The 23817-nt window shown below is 40.8% G+C and overlaps 1 protein-coding gene across 1 annotated transcript in view; it reads left to right on the forward strand.

Annotated features, from left to right (window-relative positions):
• The window catches only part of LOC126201832 (uncharacterized), an 827155-nt gene that overhangs the window by 764307 nt on the left and 39031 nt on the right, over positions 1–23817 (forward strand). Inside the window, exon 8 of the mRNA XM_049936816.1 lies at positions 4017–4175. Coding sequence (XP_049792773.1) covers positions 4017–4175 — 159 coding nt within the window. The remainder of the gene's footprint in view (positions 1–4016; positions 4176–23817) is intronic.

The raw sequence follows: 23817 nt of genomic DNA on the forward strand, positions 1-23817 counted from the left end.
CACATGTATTTCTCACACCTCGTCCCTTCACAATCTCTCCCTCTCATACCCCACATTCATGTACATACCATACTGACCTTGCTCACTCATTTTATACCTGCTACCCATTCTCTCCACTCATATCTACCCACTGACCTGCATACTTGTACAATTACCTCCCTTGTTTTTTTTATTTCTTATATTGATTTTGATCTCATGACATTTTCACAATGAGTCCCTCTCCTGTCCCTACCTTTACGCTCTTCTCTGCTCCTGTTCCAGACTCACACATGCCTTCTGGGTCAACTGCCTAGTCCTTTCCCTATCTCTGCTTCTTTCCTTTCTCTTTTCCTTTATCCCCCTCCCCTATCAGTCCCCCACAACACCCTCCCACCAAACAACCCACCCACCCACCCACCCACCCTCCCACACACACACACACACACACACACACACACACACACACACACACACACAGCTCTCTCAATGCTGCACCCAGCAGTCTGCTGCCCTTTCCTCACCATGGCCCTGCATGCTCAACAGGCAGCACTAGAGCATCTCTCCCCACCCCTACCCTGCTACCCCTTCCCCTCCCTGCTCCATATCTCTCCTGTACCTCCATTTGTACACACTAGCTAAGATCACTCTCGTCCCAGAGGGGTAACAATGCCTGCACAGATGAGTCACCATCTGTGTGTGAGTTGTCCATGCATGCGCATGTGTCTGTGTGTGTGTTTCTCCATCTAATGAAGGACTTTAAAAGCTATCAATCTAGTGCTTCTTCTACATTGAATAACAAAATCTCCTAATATTCATATCATTACTGAAGTACAGCAGTCAAAGAGCTGTGCAGCACAATAATCACAGAGGTGTAGAACTTAATTCCACTTTTGTCTTTATAGCCCCTCCCCTTTTCCTAATATTATCCAGGCAGTAATGTGATACTAATTTATATCCATTTAGATGAATCTCTCTTACTTTTTGTGAATTTAAAACAATGTTCTGCCATGCAGCACATCTTTATATACAGGGTGATTATAATTAAAGTTACACTTTCAAACTGCTATAGAAATAACACCACTGGTCCAAATGACATCAAATTGCAATGGAATATTATTGGAGAAGGGAGAAAACGTATGGCAGAAGAAAAATAAATAATTACAAAATGTAGCAATAGATGGCACTGTAAGCATTTTAATAGTGGTCAACTACAAATGACAAATGACTCATACAATAATGCCTAAGGTGTATGTTTGACATTAAACAAACTGTACTACTCAATGTGCATGGGTATACAGGTGTGATACTGTTTGTTATGTAAGCTCACACACCATGGCAAGGGTCATATCACATCAGATGGGAAAAATTGGTTTTTAATTGTCCTGAGGCAAAAAACCACATAAAACACATCAACCAAAATCAAATCGTATTATTAATTTCCATGTGACTGGTGCAAAACATGTTCACTACGCTGTCCACCATTTTCTACAAGTTGAAATCGAGAAATAGCATGTTCCACAACTGATAGAAGTGTTTCCGGAGTCACGTTCAGAATGTGTTGCACAATGCGTGCCTTCAATGCAGCTGTTTGCATTTGGAACACTGAACACTTCATTTTTCAGATATCCCCACAGCCAGACGTCATATGGATTAAGATCAGGTGATCGGGATGGCCAGGCTGTAGGGAAATGGTGTCTGATAATTCTAGCATTTCCTAAATGGCGCTTCAGCAGCTGCTTAACTGGATTTGCAATGTGCAGAGGTGCGCCATCTTGCATAAAAATGACCCCATGCATACTATCAGAGAGCTGGAATGACGTGGTTGTGCAAAAGACACTCATAGCATTTACTAGTGACGGTACAGGTAACAGGACCGGAACCACCTGTCTCTTCAAAAAAAATGGCCCTATGATAAATGATGCAGTAAACCTGCACGAGACAGTGGCCTTTTCAGGATGAAGTGGTACTGGTTGATTTGCCTGTGGATTTTCCGTTGCCTATATTCAACAATTCTGTGTATTGACATATCCTCTCAGATGGAAGTGGGCTTTGTTTGTCCACAAAATCTTCCACAGACAATCGTTGTCCACTTCCATGTGAGCAAGAAATTCTTAAGGAAAGGTCTCTCTTGCTGGCAGGTCAACAGGAAGCAACTTGTGTACATGGGTAATTTTAAATGGATAGCAAAGAAGGATGTTTTGTAGGATTTTATGCACCATGCCCACGGGTATGTTCAATGTTTGGGCAGTTCTCCTTGTACTACATGCTTGCTCACCACCACTTGTCTCCTACTGCATTGCTGTGGCCACTGTTTCCACTGACATCGAATCAGTTCGTTTCCTCCCTCTAACAGGTTGCACACCAAAAGAACCTGTCTTTTTGAATTTCCGAATCATTTTCTCCAGTCCCACGGCAGTCGTCAGACCAACGCCTTTTTTCAAACCTTTCAGCATCCGGAACATCTGCAGAGTGACGTGTGCACTGTCATCATTCTTGTAATACAGCTTTACAAGCAGAGCACGATCCTGCATTGAGACAGTCATGATGAATATCGCAGATGTGAAAGGAGGAAAAACCATGTACACAGTGTGTTTATACCAATTTCAATGGGTCGTGCGCATGACAGGTGCTTTCATTTATGTATTGTGACATATACAGTGCCATTTATTGATCAATTTTCACACCATTTTTCTTTCTTCTACCATACATTTTTCCCCTTCTCCAAGAATATTTCATTGCAATTTGACATCATTCTGACCAGTGGTGTTATTTCTACAGCATTTTGAAAGTTTAACTTTAATTATATTCACCGTGTATATGTTTAGATTTTTCAATAATTTTCAATAATAAAGACTCAAAGCCTTTCTGTCTGACAAAACTTGTTTCAATAGCTCTTTTGTTATATTTCTGGTAATCAGAATAAAGTATGTGGCTTAAATTTGCATTCTGTTGTAATGACAATAATAAACTGTTGTTTTAAGAAACAAAGGATAACAGGCATTAGCTGCAAGTGCAGAGTCATTTAAATCAGTGGGAAAGGTAGAAAATTTGCATTGGATCGGGTTCAGACCTGAATCTCCTGCTTGCTAGGCCAATGCACTGACCACTGCACCATCTGGACACAGTGGTCATCAGAACTGCATGGACTGCCCTAGCATGCCTCCCATCAGACCCAAATTCTGAAACTATCCATATAATGTGAATTTAGTGCCTCCTTGCCCTGTAAGAACAGACAGCACATATATATAATTAAGGTGAGGAAGACAAAGATCTCTTCAGTGCTGATGCACACCAGGGTTGAACTCTTATGGAAATTGACGAAATGCTGCAAGTAGTGAAGATAATGGGCAAGGGGCATGACGTTCGTAGTATGTGGAGAGGTTGAGAATTTGGATCTGATGTTCTAGGACAGTCTGTGCAGTTGCGATGACCACTGTGTCCGGATAGCACAGCAGTCAGCACATCTGCTTAGTTAGCAAGATATCTGGGTTTCAGTCCAAGTCCAGCACAAATGTTCAACTTTCCCTATTGATTTACATCAGTGTGCACTGGCAGTAAATGTCATTAATACTTTGTGTCTCGATTCATAGTGACTGCAAAATTAAAATGGTGTCTCCTCTTTCAGACATGTCCGAAAGTACACACACCACATATATACTGACTGTTTTATCTGACAAAAAATTATTCCTAAAATATAAAAACAGGCACAGATATGAATCAAAATAATTCAGTAGACATTTGTTATACTGCTTCATGTAATTAATAATTGGAAGTACAATGATCTCGAGATTCTATGACACCCAAAATATCTTATCCAAAAATAGTGCATTATACGCAATGATTAAATTGTTGGATAAATTTAATTGTTCAACAGAAGTTACATTATTAAGCAGAACAATATTTTATTTACTATTTACCATCATTATTTTTATTAAATTGTAAAAAAGTGTAAGTTACCCACAAAAATAGTGTTAAGAGCTGAATTATGCCTCACAGTTATTTTTATCCTTCTGAATTCCTGTCAAATTGTTAACTAGATGGCACCCAACGTGAACAGACATCTTCAAGTTTATCAGCTCTGAACTATTCAGGGACAGTGCCTGACAGAGAAAGACTTGCATTAGATATCTCAGCACTGAAGCAGCAATACGCCAAGTTACGTGAGCGGCAGAGGCAGGCACACATAATACTTACAGGTAGGTGATGTCTTATGTTTACTTTGATACTACTTTGTTGGTTATTAGCTGATGATTCCATTTTGCACCCAGTGTGATTGAAGTCCAGCCACAAGCACAGACAACTTCATTACTCAGAGCCACTGAAGGATGCACTTAGGATAGTCATCATAATATTGTGTATAAAATTGAATAGTCAACTTGGCTACTATCCTGAAGACTAGTTGGATGCAGCTCTACACACTAGTTTACCCTGTGTAATTCTGTTCCTCTCAGCATAACTACTACAACCAACTTCTATTTGCACCTGTTTGTTGTATCCCAGCCATGAACTCTCCACCCCCTTCCACTACACACACACACACACACACACACACACACACACACAATCCTGCTGTGTCAAATTAACTTTTCCTTGATGCCTTAGGATGCACCCTATCAGCCTACTTCTTCTTTTAGTCATATTATGCCAAAAATATCTTTTCTCCCCAAAGTCACTACCTTCTCATTAGTTAACGCTTCTACAGATCTTATCTTCAGCATTCTTCTGAAGCAACACATTTCAAAAACTTCAGTTTTTTCCTTGTATGCAGTGTATATAGACCACGTATCATCTCCATATAATACTTCTTCTTCCTTTTCTTTGGTATATCTGCCTTGTGGCAGGTACCTATTGGGCGCTCTCGACTTCTCTCTGTCCTCTGCCTCTTCTGTAATCTGCTGCTAACTTCAACCATTTTTAATGTTATTTAACATTCCAAGCCTGCTCCTACCTCTCCCTCTTCCTTGCAATCATTTCCCAATGTCTCTTCACTGCAGGCAATTTCTTGAAAATATGTGTCCCAGCAAAGATGTTTTCCATATTTTAATTATTTTATCTAGTTTTCTTTCCTCTCTGATACTTAGAAGTTCTTCTTCATTCTTCATTCCGTCAGTCCACTCATAAATATCTATGTATTTTCCTCCTTTTTGACTGTCATTGATAGACAAAGCACTTGGTGAACCTTTTTTCCAAGTTCTATCGGAATTTATTCTGCTCCCAAAAAATCTTTCACCATTTCAAAAGCTATTTGAGTCATATTTTTACTTTTCTTATTATCCAGCATATAGCTTCCACTTTCTGTCACCAAGTTTTATAGGTACACTACCTAAGAGATTTTACTTGTTCCATCATATTTCCTTCCCATTTTGATGGAACCTTCATATTTACTTTTTCTCATCACTTTTTGTCTTTCTTTCATTTCTGTAAATTCCATACATTTTTCCAACTTTTACTGTCATTTTCCTCATAAAATGTAATTCTGCCACTGATACAGACCTCACTGCTTGATGATATGAGTGCTTTGTTTTCTTTGTCCATTATACTCCTAGTATTGTACCTCTTGCTTTTTCTAATGCTTTGTTGTTAGTTTGTCAGTGTAAATAGTGAAAAACATTTATAGATACTCAAGTCTAGCACTTCTTCCAAATCTTGTCATCTGTTTCTTCATTGCCCATCCTTACCACTACATTTTGTCTCCTTTCTTCTGACCTCTCTATCAAATGCTTTTTCCAGTCAAATGCTTTTTCCAGTCAGCGTAACAGATGTACATACAGGGTGACAATTATTGAACTAAATTAGTTACAAACTACAGCATGCACACACTTTATTCCACAAGTAAATGTCACTACAGATATTCGTATTTGGGTTATGACATGTTCGATATGCCTGTCGTCATTGGCAATGATGTGGCGCAGATGAATAGCGAAAATGTGCTTGACCCACTCAAGTGTTGGAACATTGATAGTGTCGATGACATCTTGAATGGCTGGTTTCATCTTGGCAATGGTTTTGGGATTATTGCTGTACACCATGTCTTTAAATATAGCCCCACAAGAAGGAGTCGCATGTGTTAGATCCAGAGAATATGGTGGCCCGTCGAGGCTCATGCCACTGGTCTCTGAGCACCCCAGAGTCAGAATACGGTCTCCAAAGTGCTCCTCCAGGACATTAAACACTCTCCTGCTTCGATGGGGTTGAGCTCCAGCTTGCGTGAAACACATATTGTCGAACTCAGGGTCACTTTCAATAATGGGATGAAATCGATTTTCCAAAACCTTCATGTACTGTGTGGTAGTCACTGTGCCATCAAGGACTATCACCCTGATTATTCTGTGACTGGACATTGCACACCACACAGTCATCATTGAGGGTGATTGATTGATTGATTTTGGCAGGGAAGCTAAAACAGCTTTGGTCTAACCTGTCACTGCCTGCACCGAAACCGAGTTTATCGCTCCCTGTATATCTAGTAAAGCCAACCAATGCCCTTGAGTAGTGCAAGGAGTCCGTTTACCAGTTTTTTGTTAGACACAATTTCTTCAGGTCTAGTCCCAAAAATTCTGTATCTCTTGCTCTCCAATGCCATGCATTCAAAGATTTGATGTGATTCAGTTTCTTCACTCACATTACAGATCCTACATTTAGGATCTTCTCTATTATACCCATTGTATGTAGGTGTTTTTTGAAATTCCCAAGGTCGGTCATCAGTCCAGTCATGAATTGTTTAACCTATTTCCTGTTCAATCCCAGGATTGTAGAGCTTCTTTTAAAACACAGCGTAGGCATCATTACCTTACTATGTTTTTGTTTATAGACTTTGGTCCAGTACTCTATCTGCCGTTTACTAAGCCAGTTCTGTAGTTCTAGTTTGATCATGGCCTTGGTGATTGTCAGGACAAGTTCTGGTCCAATGAATGGAGTCTTTGCCCCCATCCTGGCCAATCTGTCGGCTTGTTTATTGCCACTGATCCCTGAGTGGCCAGGAACCCACACTAGGTATACCCTATTGCTTCCTGCTAGCTCCACCAGAGCCCTGTGACATTCTAAAACAATCTTAGATCTTGTTTGCAGGAGCTGCCAATGATTTCAGGGCTGCTTGGCTGTCTGAATAGATGTAGATGCTATGGTCCTTGTTACACCTATGCATATCATCCTCCACACACTCCCTTATTGCAGTAATTTCAGTTTGGAATACCGAGGCCAGTTTTCCCAGAGAGATGACACGCTCCAGTCTTGGCTTTACCCTGTACACCCAGGCCCCAGCGCCTTGGTCTGATTTTGACCCATCAGTGAACCAGACAATGTCCCCTGTATGGTGTCGAACTGTTTTTTCCCACTGCTCCCTGCTTCCAGTTGTAATATTGTAAGGCTTGTTGAAGCAGTTGGGAGTTATTATATAGTCAGCCGGCATTTCCCCAGCCATTCCTATATTTACCTCACTCACTATTTGAGTGTGTGATTCTGGATATCCCAATGAGATCCAGTTTTTACCAGTCTTAAGTCTGTATGCCCAGCTGCTGCCTCCATCTTGACCCAAAGTTATAGTGGAGGCATGCTCAGCATTGCTTCCATCCCAATGGTTGGTGTGCTGCTAATTCCGTCTGTTATGGCTGAGCAGGCCAGTCTCTGCACCTTAACAAGCTCCTTAGCTGCAACTCGCTGTTCTACCTTCTTCCACCACACTACGGCCCTGTAGGAAACCCTAGACTTAATGCACCAGTCTTGCACAATGTCCAATGCACCTTTTGCCATATTCCTAACTGTGTCAGTACATTTACCAAGTATTACTATGACAAGAGACTTCACAATCACGAAATGTAGGTTCTCAGTCCCACAAATGCGCCAGTTTTGCTTATTGATGAACCCATCCATATTAAATTGGGCTTCGTCACTAAACCAAACCACATTCACATCAGAGCCCTGTTCATCAATTCTGTGGACAATAGTGTTGACAAAACACAATCGCTGTTCCATGCCCCTGTGGCTTAATGTCTGATGGGTTTGAAGTGTGGGAAGAGATGCAGGGCTTCAACAACAATTTGTCACGGTGTCTCTGGTTGATTCCTACCTGTTGTGCAGCTCATCTGATCAATTTTCTGGGACTGGTTTGAAAAACAGTGTGTGTCTTCTCAGTGTTTTCACCCTTTTTGGATGACTGACATTGCCAACACTGTCATCATGAACACCATCCATTCCCTCAAAGTTGCAAATCAAATTCTGGATTGTTAGCACAGTTGGACCAGTTGTTTTCAGCCTGAACTTTGTCACAAACTTCCTTCGAGCCGCAGTTGGGCTGTTACTAGCCTTTTGCTCCCTGTATTTTAACCCTGCCACCTTTAGAATTTGAAAGAGAGTATTCCAGTCAACATTGTCAAAAGCTTTCTCTAAGTCTACAAATGCTAGAAATGTAGGTTTGACTTTCCTTAATCTATTTTCTAGGGTAAGTTGTAGGGTCAGTATTGCCTCACGTGTTCCAACATTTCTGCGGAATCCAAACAGGTCTTCCCCGAGGTCGGCTTCTACCAGTTTTCCCATTCGTCTGTAAAGAATTCGCGTTAGTATTTTGCAGCTGTGACTTATTAAACTGATAGTTCGGTAATTTTCACATCTGTCAACACCTGCTTTCTTTGGAATTTGAATTATTATATTTTTCTTGAAATCTGAGGGTATTTCGCCTATCTCATACATCTTGCTCACCAGATGGTAGAATTTTGTTAAGACTGGCTCTCCCAAGGCCGTCAGTAGTTCCAATGGAATGTTGTCTACTCCCGGGACCTTGTTTCGACTCAGGTCTTTCAGTGCTCTGTCAAACTCTTCACACTGTATCGTATCTCCCATTTCATCTTCATCTACATCCTCTTCCATTTTCATAATATTGTCCTCAAGTACATCGCAATTGTATAGACCCTCTATATACTCCTTCCAACTTTCTGCTTTCCCTTCTTTGCTCAGAACTGGGTTTCCATCTGAGCTCTTGATATTCATAGAAGTGGTTCTTTTTTCTCCAAAGGTCTCTTTAATTTTCCTGTAGGCAGTATCTGTCTTACCCCTAGTGAGATAAGCCTCTACATCCTTACATTTGTCCTCTAGCCATCCCTGCTTAGCCATTTTGCACTTCCTGTCGATCTCATTTTTGAGATGTTTGTATTCCTTTTTTCCTGCTTCATTTACTGAATTTTTATATTTTCTCCTTTTATCAATTAAATTCAATATTTCTTCTGTAACCCAAGGATTTCTACTAGCCCTCGTCTTTTTACCTACTTGATCCTCTGCTGCCTTCACTACTTCATCCCTCAGAACTACCCATTCTTCTTCTACTGTATTTCTTTCCCTCATTCCTGTCAATTGTTCCCTTATGCTCTCCCTGAAACCCTGTACAACCTCTGGTTCTTTCAGTTTATCCAGGGCCCATCTCCTTAAATTCCCACCTTTTTTCAGTTTCTTCAGTTTCAATCTGCAGTTCATAACCAATCAGAGTCCACATCTGCCCCTGGAAATGTCTTACAATTTAAAACCTGGTTCCTAAATCTCTGTCTTACCATTATATAATCTATCTGATACCTTCTAGTATCTCCAGGATTCTTCCATGTATACAACCTTCTTTATGATTCTTGAACCAAGTGTTAGCTTTGAGTAAGTTATGCTCTGTGCAAAATTCTACCAGACGTCTTCCTATTTCATTTCTCTCCCCCAATCCATATTCACCCACTATGTTTCATTCTCTCCCTTTTCCTACTCTCGAATTCCAGTCACCCATGACTATTAAATATTCGTCTCCCTTCACTACCTGAATAATTTCTTTTATCTCATTGTACATTTCATCAATTTCATCATCATCTGCAGAGCTAGTTGGCATATAAACTTGTACTACTGTAGTAGGCATGGGCTTCGTGTCTATCTTGGCCACAATAATGCATTCACTATGCTGTTTGTAGTAGCTTACCCGCACTCCTATTTTTTTATTCATTATTAAACCTACTCCTGCATTACCCCTATTTGATTTTGTATTTATAACCCTGTATTCACCTGACCAAAAGTCTTGTTCCTCCTGCCACTGAACTTCACTAATTCCCACTATATCTAACTTTAACCTATCCATTTCCCTTTTTAAATTTTCTAACCTACCGGCCCGATTAAGGGATCTGACATTTCACACTCCGATCCGTAGAACGCCAGTTTTCTTTCTCCTGATAACAATGTCCTCCTGAGTAGTCCCCACCCGGAGATCCGAATGGGGGACTATTTTACCTCCGTAATATTTTACCCAAGAGGACGCCATCATCATTTAGCCATACAGTAAATCTACATGCCCTTGGGAAAAATTACGGCTGTAGTTTCCCCTTGCTTTCAGCCGTTCGCAGTACCAGCACAGCAAGGCCGTTTTGGTTAGTGTTACAAGGCCAGATCAGTCAATCATCCAGACTGTTGCCCCTGCAACTACTGAAAAGGCTGCTGCCCCTCTTCAGGAGCCACACGTTTGTCTGGCCTCTCAAGAGATACCCCTCCGTTGTGGTTGCACCTGCGGTACAGCCATCTGTATCGCTGAGGCACGCAAGCCTCCCCACCAACAGCAAGGTCCATGGTTCATTAGTTCATTGTCCTATCATCCTCAAACATTCAGTAGTAGCTTGCTATGTCTCACACAGAGAGAAGCTTTATATGCAATAATAAAACAGTAAAGAGATTTAATAATGAAGGAAAAACTCTTCTCAATAAAAAATAAACACCTCAGACACTAGTAGGCATATGCCAGTAACACACACAAAAAAATAACCTCAGACACTAGCAGGCATATGCCAGTAACACACAGTAAATAAATGTAGTGGGCCCTGAGGATTACACCACTGATAATCCCTAATGACAGAGGTTTAGCGTTCAGCATAGTTGGCCAACAGGTACATCTTGGAATATAACTGGAAAGTCATAGGTCCCGCAGCAGTGGCTTCCGACTAGGCTCTGACTGATGCCTCTAAGAGCCAGCACATGAACTGGCACAGAGCTTCAGTGGAGTGAACTGCTGATGTGTTGGCTGGATCCATGCTATATAGCCAGGGTGCAGAAAAATGCATGCTGATCCAGTTCAGCACATGTGACATGGTGGAGGAAATAGGCCCCTGACACGGAGGACCTCCGGTGACACTTGCCCTACTGTCTGTCCCCTTGTGTTCGACACAGTCTGGGGAGGCAACACCTTGTGCACATGCAACATCATGATGCTCCAGTGTCTGATGGGGCTGATCCCTTTAGGTGAACATCCAGTCTGTGGCACATCTAGTGCCCCTTTTCCTTTTCGCATCCAAACAGAACCTCTCCCATTTTTCCTAATTTATTCTTCCTAATATTCTGAGCAAAAGGCTACACATGCAATTTGTTAAATGTCATGCAGAAGTAATTGTCCTATAACCTCTGGATTCTTTGATGTTTTATTTCTATGCAAAAGAAACTACAATAGTTTTAACTAAATCTTCAGGCCATACGCCCTTATCATGTATCGTGTTGATAAGGTTGGTCAGTCTAAACATTGCTCTGTTTCCCAAGGCCTTTAGAGCTTCAGCTGGTGTTTTATCACAGCCTATAGATATTCTCTTTCTGAGGTTCTTAATACCTTCTAATTTCACATCTCTATATCTTTGCTCCATAGTCTATTTTGTCACATTACAATTCATGTATGACCTGCTTGTGCTTTGTATACTTCTTCATTATACTTCTTCCATACCTGTTTATTCTCTGCTCTGCATTCTGTCATCTTTCTGTATGCTGACTTTTCTTGGATCTTGATTTGTTCCATCTTGGGACATCTTGGGATATCAACTAACTTTTCATCCTGATCAGTTAATTTTTTTAGTTCATTATTCACTATACTGTTCTTTTTTCTCCTACAGAATGGCTATTCTTCCATTTAATATGTTTATCAATTTTATCTAACATTGTCCTTTACTTCTCCAATATCTTCATCTAAGACTTTCATAATTTTATTTTCAATAATATTCCATCCATCTGGTACAGTAAAAATGGGTGCACGGTGTATGGGTCTGCGAGGCCTTCTTACTTAAAGATGTTGGACGTTGTGTACCATGAAGGGCTTCGGTTGGCCACTGGGGCATTCCGAACTAGCCCCATACCAAGCCTCTGTGCAGAGGCTGGTGAACCGCCACTTCATATGTGGCGACGGCTACTTATGGTCCGCCAGGCGTATAAAAGTTTGTCCACACCATACACACCTGCATACCATACCGTTGCTCAGCCTCCTCTGGCACGTTTATTTCATAACTGGCAACGTGCGACACAGCCCTATGGGATTCGCGCACTGGATTGCCTCGCTTCGATGTCTATGGCTGGTCTTCGTGTTTTACGTCGCGGTTGGAGCAGATCTCCACCTTGGCTCCTCCGGCAACCCAAACTTATTTTAGATTTGACTCATTTTAAGAAAGATGGCACTCCAGATTTTACATTCTAGTCTCTGTTTTTTAACATTTTAGATGTGCATCACGGTTTCACTGTCATGTACACTGATGGCTCCAAACAGGAGAATTTCCTTGGCTGTTCTGTGGTGTTCCCTGATCATATTACCAGGATTCGCCTCCCTGCTGAATATATCCTTTTCGCTGCGGAGTTCCACGCGATCCTGAAGGCACTGGAGCAGATGCATCATGGTAGGGGCGATCGGTTTCTTCTCTGCTCCGATTCTCTTAGTGCCATACAATCACTGCAGAACCTATACCCGACTGAGCAGATGGTCCAGCTGATATATGACCAATTGTACTTGCTCCAACGGCAGGGTAAAGAGGTATCCTTCTGCTGGGTGCCTGATCATGTCGGAATATGGGGCAATGAACAGGCCGATCGGGCTGCGAAGGAGGCCTGCAGAGAGCAGGATGTGGTCCAGTGTCCTATCCCCTTGCAGTCAGTCATCGCTGCACTCCACAGGAAGTGCATGGAGTTGTGGGAGGACGAATGGCTGTCGGTGACGGCCAATAAACTGCGCTTGGTAAAGTCAACCACTCGGCCGTGGCGTTCCTCCTGCCGGTTGCTCAGGCGGGAAGAGGTGGCCCTCACATGTCTTCGCACCGGGCACTGTCCTCTCACACATAGCTTTTTATTACGGCGGGAGGATTGTCCGTTTTGTGATGCTTGTGGTGTGCACCTCTCTGTCCGGCACATTTTAACAGACTGCATTTTATACCGTGATGCAAGGGCAGAAGCACAAGTTGATGGGGATCTGCCTTCTGTGTTAGCTAATGATGAGACGTGTGTGTCTAGGGTTTTTAAGTTTCGTGACGTGTCTGGACTCTGGCCTAAACTTTTAGGCTGGAGGTTTTAGTATATTGCAGAGTGGCTGACTCCTCGCCTTTTTTCCTTGCGGTCAGCCAGCCACTTCCATCTGCTACATTGTTTTAGCTCCCTCTGTCATTTTCTTCCTGTGTTGTCCATGTTTTACTGCTGACGCCCTGCTTCATCCCACGCTTCGGTGTGGGTGAGCACATATTTTTCAATGATTGTTCCCCGTGTTTTATGTTCCGTTTTATTTAAATGTTCTGAGTTTTCTTCTTGACACCCGTCTCACTAAGTTACTGAACGGGTGCTGAAGACCTTGCTGTCGTGTGCCCAAAAACCCCTCTATTACTACTACTACTCTGGTACAGTGATACTTTCTGCAGAATCTTCCTGGTTTGCTTCAGCGGTTTGAGAGTAGGCATTCGATCCTTCAGTGTTCAACTAAATCACATCCTATTTTCTTATCAGCTGTCTTCTTTTAATATGCTTCACCTTTGTACATATGTCTGCTGCCAGCAAGTTATGATCTGTATCAGGATCTCTTCCAAGGAAGGTTTCAGCCAATTTGATACCGTTTTGAAATCTCTGATGGCTTATAATAAAATCTATCTGTTATCTTTTCCTGTCATTACAAGTTTTCTATATATGTAGCCTTCATCAATGGGTCTTAAAAAAGTGTTTTTAATCCAGAACTCAAAGCAATCACAGAATGCTATTAGTTTTTCATCACTTTCATGTCTTCCCCAGTTCGTATTCTCCATCTATACTATTCTGTTTACTTATCCCTACTTTGATATTCTAGTCATCCATCATTTTTTTCATATAGTTCTGTTACATGTTCATATTTTTTATCTACTCCCACATCCTGTATCAGATATTTGTATGCAGACTTAGATTCTCAGCACCTTCATTGTTAGCACTCTTTCCTTCAGTAGTATAGCATTTTTTATGTTTGTATCCAGATTTTTCTTGTTTATGAGTCTAGTGTCATTTGTTTTTTCCTCTCCTCCTCTGAATATTATTCTATAGTGTCCAAATAAAGTTCTTCTTCCCCTACCCACCATATTTCATTTAGTCTTAAAATAGTAGTGTTTTACTTTTTCATTTCCTTTATCATGTTCTCCAGTTAACTCCCTTCATCCATTGTTCTTACATTCCCTGATTTAAATCTCTGCTTATTATTCTCTAAGAAACAACAATGCTCTCTTTAGATTTCCATCAATGGAAGTGTTGTTGTATTATTCCAGAACTCTTCATCTCAGTACCTACCACACTTGAGATTCATCTGGTGGGATGAGGGCTACCACTAAAATCTTTAATTTCCTCATGTTCGTCCATCTTCAAAGAGCCCATTGGCACTTGTATAGATGGGGTCTCCTTGCCATAAGAGATACTTGTCCATGTGTGATTCGCCATTTGCAGAAATGTTGCTCCCATGCTATCATGGGGAGCTGAATTAGAATTTTCCCTTTCTTGAGTCCAGGACCACTCCAGTACTTTGAGAGAGTATGCTGCACATTAGACAAAATTTTGTAGCCTTCAAATTTATATAATGTTTACAAATTTCTAATTTTCAGACAAAAAGCTTCTCTCACTATTGGCAGTCTGTATTTAGTACCCTCTTTATTTCTGCCACCATCAGTTATTTTGCTGTACAAATAGCACAAACTGGTATACTAGTTTTAGTGTCTCATTTTGTGATGTCATTCCCTCAGCATCACCTGATTTACTTTGTAAAACCGTATTATGCTTGTTTTACTTTTGTTATTGTTCATCTTACAACCTTATTTTCAAGACGCTATCCATTCCAATGAAGTAATCTTCCTAGTTCTTTGCTGTAATTGGCAAACCTGAACTGTAAATCATTTTCAATATTTTGCCTTCATATCCTTCCCTGTTTGTTCCACATACAGGTTGAATCACATTGAGGACAGACTACACTGCTGTCTCACTCCTTTCCCACCTCCTGCTTTATTTTCATGTCCTTTGGGTCTTCCAACTACAGTCTGGTTTCTGTACAAGCTGTACATAACTTTCACTCCCTGTATTCTATCCATTGTATTCTATCCATGATAAGTCCATAATTTGAAAAAAGTATACAAGTTGAAGGTTTGAGCCATTGTATAGAGCATATCTGCATAGCTCAATGGGTAATGTACTGCCTGCAAAAAGTTGGAATCTAGGTAAAGTCCTAGTCTGGCACACCCATTAAACTTGTCATATTTCTGTTTATTGAATATAGGACACAACTGTGCCACAGATGTAACAGCTGTGTAGACACTATAAATTGCTATCAATAAGTCTGTGAAGTCATATACTGGAGGATAAAAACAACACCTTTAAGGTCACAGATGCACTTTCACAGTGATAAGCAACTTTCTACCTACAGACGACTAGTGGGTGCTCCACCTTTCATGGTGGGTGGCAGATGCTAGGGATTTAAAAACATTTTCATTTGGTTTTCATAAAATTTTGATATCGAGTATATGGAAAGAAATTCTTGTTATGTGTTTTAATTTGCTGTAACTTTGCTTTATAAATTTTGTAGAGTAACATTATTTCGCTACTTTATTATTGCTTGCAGTGTCATTAAACTTATGCATTTGTTTGAAAGACTGCCTTTAGAATTAGGGCTTACAATCTTTGACTGACAGCCTTTTGCAGTTGTTACCATCATATAGATACCAGTTTCAATTGTGACATTTCCCCTACCTAACCTGTTATGACAGCCAAACAATGTCATGGTAACTGCTAAATATTTACTGTTGTTTGCATAACATTACTAGTGCAACTCTTTATGCACAGTCCAGTCGCATCAATGTTTACACTACCTGTGTTCAGTGTAAACATGCAGTAACCACTCACAGATGGCAGGTGGTAGCACTAACATTGGAGGATATATGAAGTGTATTTGGTGTATGCAGAAAACAATGCAGCTTTCATAAGGCAGAAATGGAGCAATTTACCTGACATACACAAAGGCATTATCAATAGCTTTTGGGCCAAGAATGGAAGCATTTCTGAAATGGTGCTGTTCAAAACAGGTGCCAAGGCATCTGTGGTGCAACATAGGCCCTAGGTGACTAGAGTGAAAAATGGCTGTGGAGATGTGTATGAGCGAAAAAATGTGCAACTGTTGAGCAACTGACCACCCAGATGAACCAGGGGGCTACCGACAGTGTCTCCTCAATAACTGCTCAGTGATCATTGCTGCAGTTGGATCTCCACAGCTGGTACTTGGTTCACGCACCCGTGCTGCCTGCTGTTCTTTGGTGATGAGTGCTGGAATTCACACACCAATACTGTAACTGGACGTCCACTAAATGGTGACAGATGGCCTCTTTAGATGAATCATGTTTTATCATCCATCAGACAGGCAGCTGTTGTTATGTACTGAGTGAAACATCTAAAAGTAAACACCCTGCAACAATTGTCAGAAGGGTCCAGGTTGGAGGGAACACAAGTACCAGATGGTTACAACTAACACTCTCAGTACCAGGCCTATTTTATGTACCTGTCCATAGAAACCAGGCAGTTTTACCAATATTTAAAAAATCTCTGCATCAGATCTGCTGATAGGATTGTGGGAAATTTAGTACCATTTTAATTCTGCACTTTTCTCATTTAAAACTATGTGAAAAAACTTCATTGGAATGCACAGTTTTGAGTTACCATAATAGAAATCGCTTACAGTAGGTGTTTTTAAGAATTTAGGAAAGTAATACAAAGAAGAAAACTCAAACTTTGATTTATTTTTAACTAATTTTATGGTACTACATTATGTCTTACTATCTATCTACAATCATTGCACATAACTTTCACATAGAATCACATTGTTTTTTAGTGTGAAAAATTTTAAAACAAGGTTCCAGACATATTGCAACACCACATTGTTCACAATGGTAGCATGTCTCTTTGCAAGAAGCCTTGCAAATTCGTTTCTTGCTCCAGTAACTGAACATGACACACAATTTCTTAATAATTGGAGGTATATGCTACAAAAAGTATCTCTTTGTTAGCCATTCTACAACTCTTTCATTTCTTTGTATGGCTTCAAGTGTATTAGCCACAATAACCTGAGCTTTGTTATAAATTGTATTTTGTGAGTTTCTCACTGTTCACTGCATTGCACTAACAAGATGCATTTGATGCCTCCATCAGCAGCAGATAGAAATATAATTTTTGTCATCATTTCAGAGTTCTGTGCTGGAAAGGATTATACAGCAAGTGCTGGTCTCCAGTATCCACTCAAATTTTATTCAGATTGTACTCGAATACCTGATGTGGTTTTAACACCACAGTCACATTCTTCTTAGTGTGTGTACCCATTGTGCCCTGATGCCTTGTAGACAATTTATACATATCTCTTTTATTCTTCCACTTCATTGCCAATTCATTATTTTTACACTTAAAAGACGTTTCACCCATTTTCAGCTTATTAGTTACTAAATCTTCAGGTATACCTATCCTAAACTTGTTCACAATTCCAACAGCCCCAATGCCTTTCTCAGCCGGCTGTTGGAATAGCTCTGGACTGGAGTAAAATTGGTCTCAATACACATTATGCCATTTTCTTTTGCAAATAGCTGTCAGACAACAATCGCATTATAACTACAGTCAAAGAATTGTCAACAACATGCTTACCAGCATAAACATCAAAATTTATAACAGCAACAGTAACAGCAAACAGCTTCAGTCCATAATTACGTCGCTTATTCTGCATGTAAACACAGAAGCTCACATGAACTTGAAATGGCATATCCCTTCATCAATTGTCAGTTTTTCTGAGGGATAATATGCATGTATGTAACACTCCTTCCAGTTACTATAATATGGTAAAACTTTGTAAAGTGGATGAAATTCATCTTCTCGTGGTATTTTCTGTTTCAAATTATCAACAAGATGCAAGCACAACAGTATTTGAGTAAAACACCAATGGCTCGTAACTTGGGGACAGAAGTTACAAGTAAGAACATTATTAGTCCTCCAATTAGCCACAATTTTTGGCTTTCGTCAAATACACAAGAAATGTAGTCATTGGCTTCCAGGAACTCAAAACTGAATGAGGCTTGAGTTTATTTCCCCTTCTTTTCTTCTGTATCGTGTGTGTGTCACATACATATTTGGCTGCATCGTAGCTTCCTTTATGTCACTGTCAGTAAGAAAGACTTCAATGCAATCTGTTACAGAACTTGCATGATCAATTTTGACTAATATCTTCTTGGGTGTTTTCACAGGCAGAGGTTGCTAAGTGTCAAATTCAGTGTCCAGTCTCCATCTTTCAGATATGGCACAGCCATTGGGTTCAACTTCAACAACTTCAACATCATTCTTGTTCCATCTGAAGACAAGCTGTCATTGATCTTGTTTACTAAAAAGAATATCACATTATATGAAACTACATTCTACTTACAGAACAAACATGGTCAACAGAGATGTGTGAACTGGGGACAATTACAAGCAGTGATACACTGTTGGAAATTAGTGAACACATACCTTAAGACACACCACTGTATTCAAAATCATCTGAATCACTCTGTACATTATCTAGGATGTTGCTATTGTTGATCAAGTCCACAATTTTTGCGTCTGATACACCTTGACAATACTACAAATGAAACACGGATATAAGGAGAACAGAGAATGGAGAAATAGGTTCTAACATGAATTATGATGCTGTAAACAATAGTGCCATGCCATCAATGGATGCATTTTGTTGCTGAACATTTGTAAAATCTGTAATACTGACTATAGCCATTAAAGTAACATTGCATTGTTTTGCACTAAATTAAATTTAGGAACTGCAAAATTTACAGGCCTTTTGATTTTTGCATGACTCCAGCCCTGTGAATTTTACAGATTTGGCACTTTGTTAAAGTGCAGCTACTCATGGAGGTCCAGTGTGAGCTTTAATTGTCATATGGCAGTGAAACTTGGTAGATATTCTAATGCATTAATGCAGAAGCAATTTATATTGGAAAAAAATTAGTTCCAATTTTGTCCATCAGGTGGAAATCTGGCATTGTAAAAGCAAGAAAGATGTATAGAAATGTCCCCACATGTAATGGATTAAGAGTGGGAGGTGGGCAGAAAATGTCAGACAAGTGAGAGAGGCATAATGTTGATTTTATTCTTAACTGCCACTTACACAGTTTTTTCAGTAAGAACACCAGAACTAGATGCTGTACAGCACCAGATTTGTACCTGATGACCAAAATTGTAACTAATCTTTTCCAGCTTCACTCTGTTCCACATTGACCCATTAGCATATCTATCAAGTTTCACTGCCATATGATAATTACAGCCCACCCTGTACCACCATGAGTAGCTGCACTTTAATTATAACCAACCAGTATGTATCTGCTCTTTGGACAATATCCAGTTCTACGATGTGTGTTTTTTAAGTAAATACTGTTTTGAAATTTAAAAAAGACGTCCTAAGATATCTCAGTAATTTTATTTTTATATGAAAGCCTGTACCTTAATCTACTTTTCTACATAATTTCCATCAATATTGAGGCACTTGTCATAACATTGTACCAGTTTTTGAATACCCTCCTCATAGAAGTCTACCGCCTGACTTGTTAACCACTGCATCACCACTGTTTTGACTTTGTCATCGTCTTAAAGATGCTGACCACCCAGGTGTTTCTTCAAGTGCAGGAACAGATGGTAGTCACTGGCCTTAACATCGGGGCTGTACGGAGGATGATCTAGAGTTTCCGATCGGAAAGATGGGATGAGATCTTTGGTCTGATTCGCCACATGCGGACGGGCACTGTCTTGCAGCAAAAGATGCCCTTGCTCAACTTCCATGGACTGTTGCTTTGATTCTGGTGTGACGTTGGCCACACATGTATCATTGCCCGTAACAATTTTGCTTGAGAAATCATCACTGTCGTGGTACCGCTCAAGGAAAGTCAATGCACTGTCTAAACGTTTGGTTTTGTGCACATCCGTCAACATTTTCGGTACCCAAGATGCGTACAATTTTCGGTAATTCAAGTGCTCGGTCATAATGGCATACAAAACACTACAAGAAACATTAGGAAAGTCATTCCGGAAGGAGGAAATCATAAAGCATCTGTTTTCTCTCACCTTACTGTCCACTTCCTACACCAAACTTTCATTAACGACCGAAGGACACCCACTCCATTGTTCATCATGTACATTTGTGCGGCCGTCTATAAATGCTCTCACCCACTTTCTTACCATTCCATCACTCATAATGTTTTCTCCGTAAACTGCACAGATCTCACGATGAATATCAATCACTTTTAGACCTTTAGCATGAAGAAATCTTATAACAGCCCGTACTTCACAGTCGGCAGGACTCATGATTATCGGCAGCATCTTAAACACTCAGTACACAATGTAAACTAAGGAAGAATCAGACTCTAATGGTGTCAGTGCGTAGATTATGGTACAGGCTTTCATGCAAAAATAAAATTATTGAGATACCATAGCACATCTTTTTTTAATTTCAAAACGGTACTTACTTAAAAAACATGCCTCGTACATATAGTTTGTTTTTCCCTCAGCATGAAGGCATCTACCAACAGGAAAATGCAATGTGTCATACAGCTCACAGTGTCCGTGCATGGTCCAAGTAGGACCAGTATGAGTTTACCGTATCCCCCGGCCACCAAACTCCCTGGATTTAGACCCAATTGACAATTTGTGGCACCACCTCAGGCAGCTGTTCATGCCGTGGATCCTCAACAGAGAAACCTAGCACTGCTGGCCATGGTACTGAAGTCAGCATGGCTCTGCATCTCTATCAGTACATTTCAGAACCTCATGGATGGTCTTCCTGCACATCTCACACTGGTCCACACTGTGAAAGGTGGTAATGCAGGCTTCTGACAGTTGGTCACATTAATGTGACTGACTGTGTATAAGTCTGAAGTAAACAGAAAGTTGCAGACATTTTTAAAGTATTACATTGTGGGAAATAATGTTGCCCTCATGCAATCTGCTGGTTATCAGAATATCTCATCTTAGTGTCTCTTCCCTCATTACAGAGTTTACCAGTCAATGTTCACATACACTGATCAGCCAGGACATTACGACCACCTACCTAGTAGCTGGTACGTCCACCTTTGGTATGGATAATAGCAGCGACATGTCATGGCATGGAAGCAATGAGACCTTGGTAGGATGCTGGAGGGAGTTGGCACCATATCTGCACACACAAGTCACCTAATTCCTATAAATTCCAGGGAGGGGAGTGATGAGCTCTGATGCCACAGCCAATCACACCCCCAGACGTGTTCAATCAGGTTCAGATCTGATGAGTTGGGGGACCAGCACATCAAATGGAACTTGCCACTGTACTCTAAGAACCACTACATCACACTCCTAACCTTGTGACATCGTGCATTATCGTGCCACTGCCATTGGGAAAAATGAACATCATGAAGGGGTTTACATGGTCTGCAGCCACTGTACGATACTCCTTGGCCATCATGGCACCTTGCACAAGCCCACTGTGTCCACTTGAATGTTCCACAGAGCATAATGGAGCCGCCACCAGCTTGTCTCCTCCTGCAGTGTAGATGTAAACAAACTGTTCCCCTGGAAGACAACAGATTTGCACCCTTCCATTGATATGATGAAAAAGGTATTAGGATTCATCAGACTATGCAGTGCTCTGTCACTGTGCCAATGTCCAGTGCCAATGGTCACATGCCCATTTCAGTCATAGCTACTAAAGTTATGGTGTTAACATTTCCTTATGCATGGGTCATTGACTGCAGAGGCCATCGTCAGGGGTGTTCAGTGCACTGTGTGTTCACACCCATGTGTACTCTGTCCAGAATTAAAGTCTGATGTTAGTTCTGCCACAATTCACCACCTGTCTTGGTTTACCTCTGCCCAGCCTGCGATGTCTGCCATCTGTGGTGTGGCTGCCCAACCCCATGACATCTCGGCATGGTTTCACGTTGGTTTTGCCATTTGTTGAAGTCACTCACCACAGCACTCCTCGAACATCTGACAAGTCATGCAGTTTCCAAAATGCTCATGTTGAGCCTCCAGGCCATCACGATGTGCCCTTGGTCAAACTCAGATCGTGTGCCTCCCCCCTTTCTACATGCAGACAGCGTGTTCACTGATACTACATGCACCATGCGTGTGTCTGATTCATGGTCATTCTACGCCAGGTGATGCTGCTATTGCCTGGATGGGATTATATCAATAGTAGGTTGGTAGACATGATGTTTTGGCTGATCAGCGTATATTGATTATTGGCTAAAGATATTTTTGCAGTTTTGTCATGCCCAATAATCTACATAACTTGTTTGCTCAAGGCTGTGTCAGTATGTAATAGAAGTGTGCATCTCTAATAGGAAATCTGAGGAGATACATGCTGCTACTACATATGACATGTTATGTAACTGTTGAAATCCGTTTAGCCAATAAATAATATATGTGAGTATTGACTGATAACCTGTGTAGTCAAATTTAGTGCACTCACTGATGCTTTGTGCCAACAACATGGCAGATATTAACATATTTCTCATCAGTCATTTCAGATATTCATGCTGATCACCTTACCCATTACCATCTCTCTCTCTCTCTCTCTCTCTCTCTCTCTCTCTCTCTCTGAAAACTAATGTTATAGGTATGTGTCATGTCTAAGTGCACTAGCGCCATATTAAGGGGTGAGCTATGTTCTGGAAGTGTAACAGAAAATAATGGGATGTGTGGAACAGAAGCACTAGAGAAGGTAGGTCACTGGATTGTGGTCGTGCAATTCCCTCCTTCATAGGTCTACAAACTGAAGATTGAGCAGGTGATTCCCCACACCATCTAGCCCACTACATCACAAGAAACAACTGCAGAGTGATTCACAAAGTTATACGGAGCCACCACAGCATGCCTTACGAAGCCCTGGTGACACAGTGTGAAGAAATGCCCGGGAGTGTTTATTTCCCACAAAATGCATTAACACAGCATGGAATATAGTTATACACTAATAATGCTAATGCAAGTAATGCATAAAGACAGAATCTTTGTAAATCTCAGCAAACTGTTCTACTCTACTGGAGGGGAAATTGATTCTTTGTCATTCTGTGTAACAATTTTAGTGTTCTGCTGGGAAAGGCAACTTCCCCTACCATGAGGGCTGCTTGATTTTCAGTTCACAGAGATACTATACTGCCCCAGTATTTTCTGTCTAGCTCTCATATGTGTGTAGACAAAATTACTTCACTGAACTCACATTTATGCAGTGGAATTATTTTCAGTTTTTTACATGAGTAATTTTTGCAGGTTTCAAGTGAGCTGTGAAATATGTTCCCATAAGCAATGGCTGAGAAGTATTTAATTTGTAATTGTGATGTTGTCAGTGATCCATGTAGTATTGGGGGGGAGGGGGGGGGGGGGAGGTTGTAAATCCAACACCTTGCTGCTGTCTATTTTTGACAGCATATTGTAAGGCTATGTAATTGTGTTGTAGTCACTTGGTGGTGAATTAATGAATGACCAGAAAGTTACTGCATTTCTCTTGCCATTAACTGTTGTATTGATAGATGGTATAAATGTTTTCCATTCAGGAATTGC

The sequence above is a fragment of the Schistocerca nitens genome, chromosome 1, assembly GCF_023898315.1.
Source record: "Schistocerca nitens isolate TAMUIC-IGC-003100 chromosome 1, iqSchNite1.1, whole genome shotgun sequence".
Classification (NCBI taxonomy): Eukaryota; Metazoa; Arthropoda; class Insecta; order Orthoptera; family Acrididae; genus Schistocerca; species Schistocerca nitens.